General features: G+C 38.9%; 1 protein-coding gene across 2 annotated transcripts in view; it reads left to right on the top strand.

Annotated features, from left to right (window-relative positions):
* Positions 1 to 13,804, top strand: part of if (inflated) — a 691,187-nt gene that overhangs the window by 318,222 nt on the left and 359,161 nt on the right. For both annotated transcript variants that reach the window (XM_067142033.2, XM_067142032.2), the window contains exon 3: positions 5,456 to 5,553. In XM_067142033.2, the coding sequence (XP_066998134.2) occupies positions 5,456 to 5,553 (98 nt within the window). The remainder of the gene's footprint in view (positions 1 to 5,455; positions 5,554 to 13,804) is intronic.

Here is a 13,804-nt window from a genome sequence, read left to right as displayed (position 1 = left end):
CGGTCCGCACATTTGACGACGGTCCAGAACATTATTATTACTATTATTATTATTATTATTATTATTATTATTATTATTATTATTATTATTATTATTATTATTATTATTATAGATGTTCTGGACCCCACAGCAAGATGCAAGACCGCTACTTGGCGGTAAATTACATCTGCTGCCATTGTTATTGTTGAGAATGTGAGGCAAGTGTGCGGGATTTCTGGCGATACGAATGACATACTTCCGTGCATTATTGACCTTATTATAGAGGTGAACAATTGGACGGTCAATCTCATTCCTATCGTTTATTTCAAATGTGTTCAAATTTTTATTCATATGCCAGGAGAATCTACTGTAATATAAGAACGTTCTCCGAAGGAAAAGTTGGCTGTTGAAAACGAACCCAGGAAAGATTAAAAAGATCGGTTTATGATCAGAATAAGTACATCGAAAATATACAGCCTGTTTCCAGTCATTCGACAGGGTCAGGAATGGAATGAATAAAGCCCCATCTAGCGGCGACAGTAGGAATTGTGCCGGCTGCCGAAGCACTCCTCTGGGGCAATGATCGATGAATGACAAATGAAATGAAATATTGGACAGTGTTGCTGGAATGAATGATGACAGGGAAAAGCGAAGTATCCCGAGAAAAACCTGTCCCGCCTCCGTTTTGTCCAGCACGAATGTCACATGGAGTGACCGGGATTTGAACCACGGAACCCAGCTGTGAGAGGCCGGCGCGCTGCCGCCTGAGCAACGGAGGCTCCTTATAAGTACATTATGAACAGCAAAATCAATTGGTCTCACCTCCTTTTACACCCCACCGCCGTTAAGTTTATTTACCCCCCCCCCCAAAAAAAAAATTAAAAGAAGGAGTGTTTCTTTATGTTTAAAGGAGATTCCAAACCCCAATGTTCACGTCTATTACCTTGAGTTTTGAGATATAAGTATCCCCATAAAAATAATTCGCTTTTTTTACTTCCTTTCACACTTCTCCCCCCCCCCCCCCCTTAAGTGAATTTTCCGGCAAAAGTACTTGTTTCTTTAATAGTAAAGGATCTTCTAAATAGCAATTATCACGACTCTAACTTCTTCAGTTTTTTATTTATGTGTCCTCATGAAAGGAATTCAACTCCTTTCCACTCCCGCCCCCCAAGATGGTTTCCCCCATAAAACGCGTATTTCTTTGTTTTTAAAGGAGATCAAAATACCAATTTTCACGTCCGTAACAACTTTAGTTTTTATTAGATATATGTATTCTCATACAATTAAGTCAATTAATTTTAGAATTCTTTCCCCCCACCCCCTTTCATTGGATTTTCCGAGAATACGCGTTTCTTTATTTTTAAAGGAGATCCCATATACAAATTTTTAGTTCTGTAATATATTCAGTTTCTGAGATATATGTATCCTCATTAAAGGCATTCAACCCACTATTCACCCTTTTACACCCCCCCTATTGGGATTTACAGAAAACGAAAAAATACTTATTCCTTTACTTTTAAAGGAGATTCTAAATACCAATTTTTACATCTGTAAACTTTTAAAGTTTTAAGATATAGACACATTCATTTTAAAAATTCACCCCCCTTTTCACCCCCCATTATCCGGATTTTTCAAAAACGAAAATATACGTGTTTCCTTATTTTTAAAGTGGATCCCCAATACCAATTTTCAGGTCTGTAATATCTTCAGGTTCTGAAATATAAGTAGCCTCGTTAAAGGCATTCAACCTCTTTTTCACCCTTTTCCACCCTTCCTATCGGGATTTTCCGAAAACAAAAAAAAACGTGTTTCTTTATTTTTAAAGGAGATTCTAAATACCATATTTTACATCTATAAACTTTAAACGTTTTGAGATATAGATAGACTAATTTTAAAAATTCACCCCCCTTTTCACCCCCATTAGTTGGATTTTCCAAAAACAAAAAAATACGTGTTTCTTTATTTTTAAAAGAGATCAAAGGTACCAATTTTCAGGTCTGTAATATCTTCAGTTTCTGAGATATATGTATTCCCTTTAAAGGCATTCAACCCATTTTTCACCCCTTTTCACCCCTCCTATTGGGATTTTCCGAAAACAAAAAAATACGTGTTCCTTTATTTTTAATGAAGATTCTAAATACCAATTTTTACATCTCTAAACTTTAAAACTTTTGAGATATAGATGCACTTATTTTAAAAATTCACCCCCCTTTTCACCCTCGCATTAATTGTATTTTCCAAAAACAAAAAAAAAATATGTATTTCTTTATTTTTCAAAGCGATCAAAAGTACCAATTTTGAGGTCTGTAATATCTTCAGTTTCAGAGATATATGTATTCTCTTTAAAGTCATTCAACACATTTTTCTCCCCTTTTCACCCCTCCTATTGGGATTTTCCGAAAACAAAAAAATACGTGTTCCTTTATTTTTAATGAAGATTCTAAATACTAATTTTTACATCTCTAAACTTTAAAACTTTTGAGATATAAATGCACTCATTTTAAAAATTCACCCCCCTTTCACCCTCGCATTAATTGGATTTTCCAAAAACAAAAAAATATGTGTTTCTTTATTTTTCACAGCGATCAAAAGTACCAATTTTGAGGTCTGTAATATCTTCAGTTTCTGAGATATAAGTAGCGTATCCATATTAAAGGCATTCAACACTTTTTCACAATTTTTCACCCCTCCTATTGGGATTGTCTGAAAACCAAAAAATACGTGTTTCCTTATTTTTAAAGAAGATTCTAAATACCAATTTTCACATCTGTAAACTTTTAAAGTTTTGAGATATAGACACACTCATTTTAAAATTTCACCCCCCTTTTCACCCCCTTAGCGACGGAATATCCATAAATCCTCTCTTAGCGAGCACCTACATCTTAATATGAATCTATGCCCAAAATTTCATTTCTTTATGTCCAGTAGTTTTGGCTCGGCGATGATGAATCAGTCAGTCAGTCAGTCAGTCAGTCAGGACAAGCTACTTTATATATATAGATTATTGTTGCTCGGATATTTCGCTCTACATAGGCCACTGCAGCTTTCTTCACAAACTTCTGCTCAATTAATTTCAAATCCGAACCTGTACAGAGGACTTTGAGGACATGTAAAGAGCATGGTACATGCAGTCCCCGTAAATGATTCGGATACACTACGAGAACTCGCTGTCTATGCCTGTGATGCAATCTGGCAACAGCCAGGGGTGTTCCAACGAATGAGCAATTCAGGGTGACGTAGGGTGGAAGGCTGCGTTGCAATGGATGAGGGTCACATCGAGCACATGTAGTGAAGAGTCTATCAGTGCCATGGTGGTCACTCATGTTAGTGGTAGCGGGCGATAACTCCGAAGATATTGGGTTTGCGACCAATGTTTATAGGATCGTTTTACCTTCGTTTGTTGCGTGCTGCTTCCTCTGTACAACTGGAACCTTTTTCAGTGACTCCTTGTATATTCAGAAGAATATGGGCTTTACTATGCCTTTGCTGGCAGGACCTATGTCTGCCAGACATAGTCTGGCAGACTATGTCTTCTGGTATGGGCTAGAGCAATTTTATTACTTTTATTGATCTGTCTCTGTCTTATCCTTGGCTTTGACAATATGAAAGTGACTGAGGTATGAGCGATGCTGGTAATGCCATTCCTTGTGCAGCTAGTCCCTGCTATGAATGGTATGAAAATGTTGCTCATAGGGTCGGTCGGTGCGTGCATTTGTTAGCTTGGCAGACTGATATGTAATACCAACTTCTGGCTCGGTGAGGAAAGCAACGGGAAACTACCTCACTCCTCATTTCCCTAGTACGCCTCTTCAGTGATGCCTAGGCCATCTATGACAGCTGATGGCAGAGCTGTTGAGGATCCAACCAGCCTTAGGGCTGAAGACTGAACGTACGTACGGGCTTTACTAGGTATTTACAATCTGTTGATTAAAAGAAGAATTTATTACTTGAAAAGAAATCACAACTCAATAGTTATGCGTCAAATAAGCTAGGAAAACTACAAACGTATCTGCTATTCCGGTTTAATATCGTATGTGAATGTTGAGTTTCAAAAAAGTACATGACTATGAGATACCATGGAAAACATGCCATATCTTTGTTCCTCTTACCGATTGAAGTACAGTTATTTCTTTCTCTGACTGGGATTATCCTTTGAAGACATTATGGCGCCGATGTGTATTCATTACATTACTAATTCTCCGTCGAGGACTCTATTTATTTCATATTCACCGTATCACAGAATTGATATATCTCATCTCATTAATTACGTTATACAAATAATGCCGCATCTCTTTATAACTCTATAACCTCCACTAGTTCGTTCATAAACTATGCGTGAATCCTAACGCTACATTAACAAATCAAGCATTCCATGAATTCCTTCTAAAATCGATTAAATAGTTCTTTGTAAATATCTTAAAATCTGTTTCTAAGCGCATTAACACGTCCTTGAAGACCCAAATAGACGTTATTTAGGTAGGAACAGCTGGTTAACAGCTGATTATCTGTCGAAAATGACATTAAGAAACAAATCTAACTTCATTGAATATGTCGTAGTTGTACATATATTAAGATTTAAGCTCTGGTGCGTAATTATCGTAGTCATGATTCTGATATTGTGAAACACAAATAAATTATTCGTCATACATTATTCCCTTTTCAATAAATATGAACTCAAAGAAATATAATTACAATTTCAAACTACCAAGAAAGATAGAAAAATACAAGAAATATCCTACGAGATGAGAATTTCACAATGGCCAAACTAAAAACAGTGCGAATAAAATATTATACCTCTGGATCACATTTCGACTATGCCATTTGGCTTAGGTCAACATCTGCTCCACTTTGATGACCACGATACTCATAGTGCTTCATGATGTTGCTCTGACTTCAACAGGGTGACATATTTTCTTATTGGAACAATTCTGAAATTAAAATAAGTTGCGTTAGTAAATGCTTCACTTTAGTCGTTCTCCACTAAGTTCTGTTCACTTTACCCACTTTAAATATATTTTCTTCCACGTATTTAAATAATTCTCTCTAATTTAAATATTTGAATATGCTCTAGATAACGTAGACGAATTCACGAGAATCTCTGTTTATTATTAGATCTAATTCCCTTACGATGCCGTTTATATTTTACAGATGCTTTCCTTTCCAATCCCAGAATTTCAAGCTCTAACGTTTTAAAATATTATATTATAAAGAATAAACGTCTACCCCTACTAGTTCGTCATTACCTCTTCATAAATACGTCATGACGTTTATATCATAACCTATCTCGTGCGTGGCAATGTCAATTCATACGCCATGATGTATGGTATTACATTGTCCGCCATATTATTATTATTATTATTATTATTATTATTATTATTATTATCTCATTGTAATTTCTTTTTTGATCACTTTTCTTCTTTGATTCTGAGTTACACTGGAAGTTAATAATTCCTCTACTGTTTTCTTCTGTGTGCAGGGGACAACCGGAACAGTTCAGGTTCCTTCATCGACCAGAAGTCGCACCAGTGGTTTGGCGCCACTCTTTACAGTTCAGCTGATGGCAGTGCTGTTGTGGTGAGTTCCTTTGTGCATAAGCAAATTTTCTAGGCTTGTAGGCTATTGTCCAATTGGCACTGCTAAACCTTGGAAACGCCTGGCGCAGTTTTCGGTGGAACGTTGGAAACTTGGAACCCAATTCGACCACGGTCCAAAAGCCCAATAAATTTCTTCTGCGTTCATCGTGAGACCACCGATGAAATTTTAAGCTGTTGTTACTATTGTTGCTCAAATTCATTCTTTTATCTGAAAGTAGAAGGAAACTGCTCCGCTATTCCTTGCACTGTAGGATAACTTTTGGTATATGGGATGCCGTGCAATCATTGAGTGAAGAACAGAAAGGAAAACAAATATCTCCGAAGAGAACAACCCAAATATAAAAATAGAATTCGTTTTCTAGAGGAAGAATCTAAATATTTTCTTATTGTCCATATGAAAAAGGAATGCCTAGTAGTAATAAGAACATAAGTACATAGCTGTAGTAATTTAAATTCACTTGCTTGCTTTCTAGCTTGCTCTTATCCTTGAATGTACAGCCAAAGCTTCTAAACGACTAACAATCGGGACAATACGGGGATTATTTAGATTTAATTGAAGTGTTCACTCATACCAACATCTTTGGTAATCTCTCTCACCTAGTTCTTTAGGTCAAAACACAGCAACAAAAATATTGATGAATAAACAGCAAAAACAAAGGTTCGTTGTATTTCATCGCCAAAACCTCTATCCTAGCTTGACTTCGTACGACACGCCCTGTGTGTTATGTTCCGTTGTGTTGTTGTAGGGACGTAATTGCAAACAGCTTCCGGTGTTATAATAATAATAATAATAATAATAATAATAATAATAATAATAATAATAATAATTATTATTATTATTATTATTATTATTATTATTATTATTATATGCAACCTAACAATTAGGTCATTGGCCGCTGAGCTCCCTGTACGTACTATATGTATGACGTTTCGTTGACGGGACAATCGAGCAATATGTTTTTGATTATATTTTTATCGAACCCTCAAATTTCCCCTGAGATTCTGCGGCACTATAGGTGGACATACGGATTGTCATAACGACTCTCTTCCTAGCTCTCTGTGGCGTTTCGCATTTTCATCTTCTTGCGTTATTCCTGTTCTTGATTTTATCTCTTCTTTTGGAATAGAAACCAAATATCAGGTTAATAATTTTTTTATAAGTAGACTACAGACGGAAGTACAAAAACTTTTACATATTGCTAGGATGATTTCCATATAAAATATCTCAGAGTTAGTTATCGATTATTGGACTTAAATTTTCCCACGACCGACACAGATAATTCGTTTCTTTTTCACTTTATCGGTAAAAGGCATAGAAAAAATTGTAAATAGTATTCTACATACATTTTGTTATGAACAATTTTCCTGTAAAAACAACCGTAAAAGACATGCATAGAGTTTTAGTTTCAAAGCCCCCTCTGAAGGCCTCCACAACTCCTGCTGATCTTTTCAACGAATTACAGCTCAAATACTACTCGCCCTTATCCTCAAATCAAATACCATGTTTTATGAAAATTCACCTATCAATTCTCCGGTGATACTGTAACAAACAAATGAACAAACAGAGAAAAATAAACTGAATCCGACATTGGGTGTAAAATCTACGTATCAGGTTAATATTGAAGTACAGACAGAAATACAGTACTGTTTACTCTCACACTGCGAGACTATTCGAATACTTCTATTTATACAGGGTGGTCGGAAACAGCGTGAACCGGGTATATAGGCGTTAGAGAGTTCGTCGTATTGATAGGTAATTTGAAAAGAAAAATACGTAGATACCTCGAGTCGTCATTTTATCAGCTGCTGAAGATAGCCTGTCAGATCGCTTCGCGGGCGATTTCAGATGGACTTTGCGAGGCGGTGTTGCTAAACCTGCACGTGGCTTATGACCGGCTTGAGAGCGCCAGTAGAAGAAATAAACTTCTCCAGGGGTGGGACTTGAACAAGGACCTCCCTGCTGATAGGCTCGGACCACAGCAAACACGCTACGTTGGCATTGGCTGAATCCCACGGTGTGTTAGTGTTTGATGCTCATTTCTCGGCATGGCTCTTAAACCCGACCAAGCCACGTGCAGATTTGGCAACACCTTCTTTTAAAAGCCATTTGAATTCGCCCGCGAAGCTATCTGATTGGCTAACTTCAGTACGACAACGGCGCGTGATATCGACGTATTTTTTTCAAATTACTTATCAGTATGACCAACGCTCTAACGCTCATATATTCGGTTCGCGTTGTTTCCGACCACTCTGTATCTATAATGAATTATATCTAATTGGGGAAGGAGATCCGTTTCCCTAAATAAGCTTGTGGTCCAGCTTAGTCATACAACGGTATAAGCTTGCACCCATTTTGAGGGGACTGAACTACCATGGAATGAGCTAATAGATTGACTTACTAGTTAAACACTTCTTGGGCCAATACGTCGAAAACGTCTCTCGGGTTCCAGCTCAATCCTTAAGAGTGTTGTGAAAAGGAATATACTCTCATGAGCAATACTGAATTAGAGATAACTGGCTAGTAGAATGTAGCACCCTCTCTTGCCTCGATGATGGCGGTGATTCGGAGAACTCATCAAACCAGTCAGCCGCAATTCGGGAGGGAAGGGCTGTAGCAATATCTTGCTATAAGTTCAGGTCGTTTACAGGGAGCTGGAGGCGAACAAAGGGGTGAACATGATCTGCGAGCAGGTTCCTGTAACGTTCCCCGTTGGGGGACATTGTCTGATGTCAGGGGGGTCTCCTCCCGCATCGCGCTCACTTGTTTCTCTCCTTGGCCGCCTTCTGCGTGACGTCATGTGATATGAGACAGCGCTCGCCCGTCCTGCTGACACGTATTACCACTACAGTCTAAAATTGTCATAACTTCTGAACCATTCATGCAAATAATGTCCTGATAAGGTTATTGTAATCCTTATAAAATACTGGAAGAGGTCAAACAATTTATTTTGATGAGGAACTCGAGGATAATATCGAAATCTTTGATTTTAAGGAGTTATATTTTTTACCGCGGACTATAGCATAAAATCGCATCTAGAGGGCAGCCGGTTGGAAAGAGGTATGTGCCATCGCGGACTTTTTTTTGTAGAGGTTTCTATGCTCTACAATTCGTACGCTTACACTTGGGGTCTATCGTTGATGGTTCACGCAGCGTAAGCCAAGAAAGCAAGTGACCGATCGACCGACCGACATTTTTGTCTCTTTCTACGTATTTACTGTATATCGGATCACGGATACATAATAATTTTATAGTGGTTCAGTACGTGAACAGTGTTCGTGTTGTCAGTATCTGAAGTAGAACCACTGTACTGATTAAAATGCAGTCAACATATTATGAAAACGTGTGTGGCGCTATAAATTGTCGGCACATAAAAGAACTCCCGTGGGACAAAACTACGGCACCTCGAGTCTCAGAACACCGTAAATGTTGTTAGTGAGACGTAACACAAATAACATTATTATTATTTTGCATATTATAAAGACCATAACGACAACAACCATCATAGCCAGTTAGTTTGCTACTGTGATGGCATTACAATACTTCCTCGTCAGCAATGCTTGGTTGTTGAAACATTTCGTAATAAACTCTTGAATATCTCCATTATTACAGCTCGTACGGTAAAAAGGTGTCAGATATAAATGACTGAATGAAAATCATATTTTCTATAATTATTGTTATGTGCTAATAGCCGGGCTGAGTAGCATCTCAAATGGTAGAGCGCTGGCCTTCTTAGCCCAACTTGGCAGGTTCGATCCTGTCTCTGTCCGGCGGTGAAGGTGCTCAAATACATAGTTAGTGGGACGTAAAATCCAATAACATTAACATTATTGTGTGCTAATAACTTCTATTTCTGAATATATTTCGAAGCTCGTGAAATAATACAGTATCCGTGATCCGATATCCAGTAAATACGAAGAAAGAGACAAAAATGTCGTGCGAGAAGACACCTGTTACTGGATCTCGGTTATTTCAAAAGGGGGCCTCACACATCCCAGTCATGAGTGGTAAAAAAACATAGCCCAGTTCGAAATTTCATTTGGTGTGTTTCACGGTAAGAATGTATCCAGATGCAAAAACGTAATGAAAACTCTTATTTCTATTAAGTCAAAATTTCCAGTATTCCATGACAAAACAATTTGTCTCTTCACAAGGACCAGGACATTTATTAGGATATGGCATTTTAAAGCAAAGAGTAAGGAGCTAGCACTGAGAAAATATGCAAATAAGAAGGCTAAGCTTTGGGCTAGTTCATCAAGTAATTAAGTCTCCTGACACGTACGTTTTAATAATTTAATATAATTCCATAAATATGTTGATATGGTGTATATTTTCCTATGCCATTTGATATAAATACAGTATTTACTTCATCAGGAAATAAATAAGTTATTTTGAGCTGCATGGCAATATTTTATTTCTTATCGTATTATATGTCATGTATTTGATAGTTGATGTTCTACCTTCTCAGCATGTGACGAAATTTAACGCATTTTCACGTTTTTAAATCTATTGGAAGTGCCGTTACTTATCGAACCGAACTAAACCAGACTATTATTCGATGAAAGATTGAGAAGATGTTTCACATGCACGAGAACTCACAGGCTTACTGTACTGCGACTGTGTACCTTACTCGCTATCGTTCATATCGCGTGACGTCATAGCGCTCCAGCCAATAGAAGCTTCAACCGCTGGAGTAGCCTACCTTTTATTCTAGTTACCTTGGTCTGATGTATCTGGGGTCCCATATCATCCCACATGAACAGTCCCCATACGACGATACCACCACCACTACCACCGGCCTGAACTGTCCCCTGAAGGCATGAGGGATCCATTTTCTTATGTGGTTGACGATGCACTCGTACCCGGCCATCGGCGTGTACCAACTAGTACCTCGACTCATCTGTCCTGGCGATCTTTTCCTATGCTTCGAGCGTCCAATGGCGGTGTTCCTTTGCCCATGTTAGTCGTTGTTCCTTGTGACGGGTGTTGAGCAGTGGTACACGCATGCGCAGTAATGGTATCCCGATATAAACAAAACATGGCTTAACGCGTTGCTGCAGGTAGACAGTCCTGTAGCCTGTGAGACATTGTTGTAATTGAAATGGGCACTCTGGTGAATGTATAGCAATACACACACTGCGCCTTCAGTACTACCCATTCACTCCCTTCCCCTCCTTTTCAGTACTGGAGTGGGACAGTCTTTATTGTTTATGTCGGGTCACCATTTCTGTGCATGCGTGTACCTTCGTGGGACGCTTGCTTCGGTACCACATGGCGAGGATATGGTTCTGGATTGTATGACTGCTCACACGACGTTCTTGTTCAGAATTGAATTGACGAGTGATTTGCTGCTGCACTGCGGCCCGTCTGTCAACTCTTAAGATCCGCGCTAGCCGACGGCGACTCCTGTTTTCAACGCGTCGTACACCATGACATGGCAGTTGTCGCTGGCGGTGGTGGTTTTGCCCGAATCCACGTACTCACGGTACACCCTTGATACGGTGTACCGTCAAAAGCCCAGTGTCTGAACGGCTTCAGAGATTGAGTAGTCCATACGCCTGGGACCGAAAATCTGGCCGCGATCAAATGCGCTGAGGTCTCGTGTCTTACCCATCCTGTAGTCAGCTGTCACTCATACAGCCCGTACGAGGTCCGACGTCCTCGCTGTTGTATGCCACCTCCTCGCCGGGTCTACCATGGACTCATTTCCCCGCTGTCTCGTATTCAATTGCTTACGAGTGTAGGCTACTGTGGTATGAATTCGTAGATAGCTGCCGTCTGTAATTATGCATCGGGGATAGGATGAACTCTTTCTAGCTTAGGCGAACAGCACTTCAATTTTTGTTAAAAGAAACGTCTATCTGTACCGAACGATTTGGCCACGTGGTCCGGGTTGGGAAGCTTTGAGCTTGAATTTAGGATATGGTCGGTTCGTATCCTGCCATCGAGAGCCATGAATATAGCGTCCCATTGTTTCCCATGTTCAAGCTAGGCAAATGCCGCGGCTGTATCGTATGACCACAGTCATTACTTTCTTCGATGTTGTTAGTGTGGCGTTAAGCAAACCTATATAAATCCATCTATGGTTGCCAAATGTCGCATCAGGGTGATATCATTCCAGAATTCCGTGCAGCATTAAGTTTTCTGCCCATCGTCAGTGAAAATACGACCGTATCTTTCTGCGAAATGCAGCATGTGGGAAATGATGTCGTGGTGAATCGATAACTGTGTAGGCCTAACTAGAAACTTCTCACGACCTTTAAAGGTTAGTTACTGGTTACTACTAGTGATAAGTTTTAGCTTCATGACTTCAGTTGTTTCTCTTTACTGTGCTTGCATGACATCCGCTGCGGTTGCTTATGAAATAGCTTATTCTCAGGATGTTATTTTGTGCTCTGCCTTTCAGGAAACTGTGATTGTCAACAGTTTATTCATTCTTTATTTCTGTCGTTTCCTTTAGAAGCTCAAATTGTGGATTCCAAAAAAGGTACAAGTCCACCAAACCCATTTTTGGAAAATGAAGAGAAATAACTATTATCCAGGAAGAAAGGTTACAAAAATTAATGAGGTAGCCTACTGTATTATGCATAGTTCCTCGTTTAAATTACCTATAGAGCCTACACAAGAAGAAATGCTTTAAGTACGGATGGTACCTAATCAATATGGATTTTTGAGTCCTTCTTACAAGGGTACAAAATGTCTCCACACGGGCAGTCGAACCCACGACCATCGAATTACTAGTCCGAGCTCGTACCGCTACGCCAACTACTGGTCGGCGTGCGCATTAATGTAAATGGCTTATACGGTGCGAGAGCCGCGTCAACTTTTTTATTTTTATTTTCTATACGCTTGGCCATCTGGAGTTCCCACTTGGGGTACTTTCATATCTAGCCAAGCCCTGCATGTTCTATAAATTTGAGCGAAATCGGTGGTGACGAGTAGGGAATGCCCCCTTGTTAGATTTAGACATAAGAGGAAGACCAATTAAGGCAGTTTATACCGTCCTTTCTAAAAAATTCGGCGATAAGTAGATAAATAAAAGATGGAAGATATTACAAATTTGCAATCGTTATTAGTTCCTGCATCCTTATGCACCATGTTTGGATAAAGAATCATCGATTCACCAGACTTAAGTTGTTTTCTTTAGTTAGTAAATATAGATCTCAGATTAAACATATTCTTTAAAAACATATTGCAGCATTTCATTTTAAGTAAAAAGGTTCCCCTTCGGTTTAATTAGACTCTGCAAAGTCGCTGAGTTCAGCATTGACTGCGAAATACGTATTTCATGTTCATGGCTTCTACCAAAATTAAATATACAATATTAAGACATTTTATATTGTAATCCGTGTTTTCACACATGAATACTTGAAACCTTCGACAGGTGACTTTTCGGATTTCTCATCTCAAGGCCTTTCAACAAAATACCATCTAACTTCTCACCATTTTTGTCTTCCCATTTCCCACGATGTTAAACTTCGTTTTCTTTACTTTATATTAGTTCACTAACCCCGCAATAACTAAAATACGGCTGGAAAGTATGCCCTTTTATAGAAAACAGTCTGTTACCACTACCACCACAACTCTGGTGACTTGAGCACTCCTTCAAGAATGAACGTTTATTTTAGCATTTTATGTTAGTAGCTGGATATTCCTTTCTTCTGCGGAAGTTCAGACGTTAGAGCATTGGCTGTCTCAACAGAAGTTAGCGGGTTCGATGCCCACACAGTCTGGTGGGATTGGAGGCTGCTCAATTCGTCTCCATGGCTGTAATTAGTTAGCATGCTAGCCTTTGGTCCAGGGGAATCCGGATTCAATTCCCAGCTAGGTAAGATATTTTAACCACCATTGGTTGATTCCTTTGGCTGGAGAACTGGGTGTTTGTGCCACCTTCAATATAAAATTTCATCCTAGGTAGCAGCTCATCCTTATAGATCCTCAGATCACCCGAGGGCGTCAAACACATTATTATTATTATTATTATTATTATTATTATTATTATTATTATTATTATTATTATTATTATGCGGTGCTACGCGAGTGGAAAGTGAAGATTTTCACACATAAACTTGAAATGTTGTAATGCAAGAGTTGGGATACCGCTTGGAGCCCGTGATTCATTTGATGGGCTGGATGATACAAGATTCTAATATCGGTTATTTCCATGTATCCGGCAGACACAAGATGTCTGTATGGTTCCCGTTTTAACTCGGCGAAAATATGGCAGCTTTTT

The sequence above is a fragment of the Anabrus simplex genome, chromosome 2, assembly GCF_040414725.1.
Source record: "Anabrus simplex isolate iqAnaSimp1 chromosome 2, ASM4041472v1, whole genome shotgun sequence".
NCBI lineage: Eukaryota > Metazoa > Arthropoda > Insecta > Orthoptera > Tettigoniidae > Anabrus > Anabrus simplex.
Note: the sequence above shows the minus strand (reverse complement) of the source record. Positions and strands in the feature narration are given on the sequence as shown.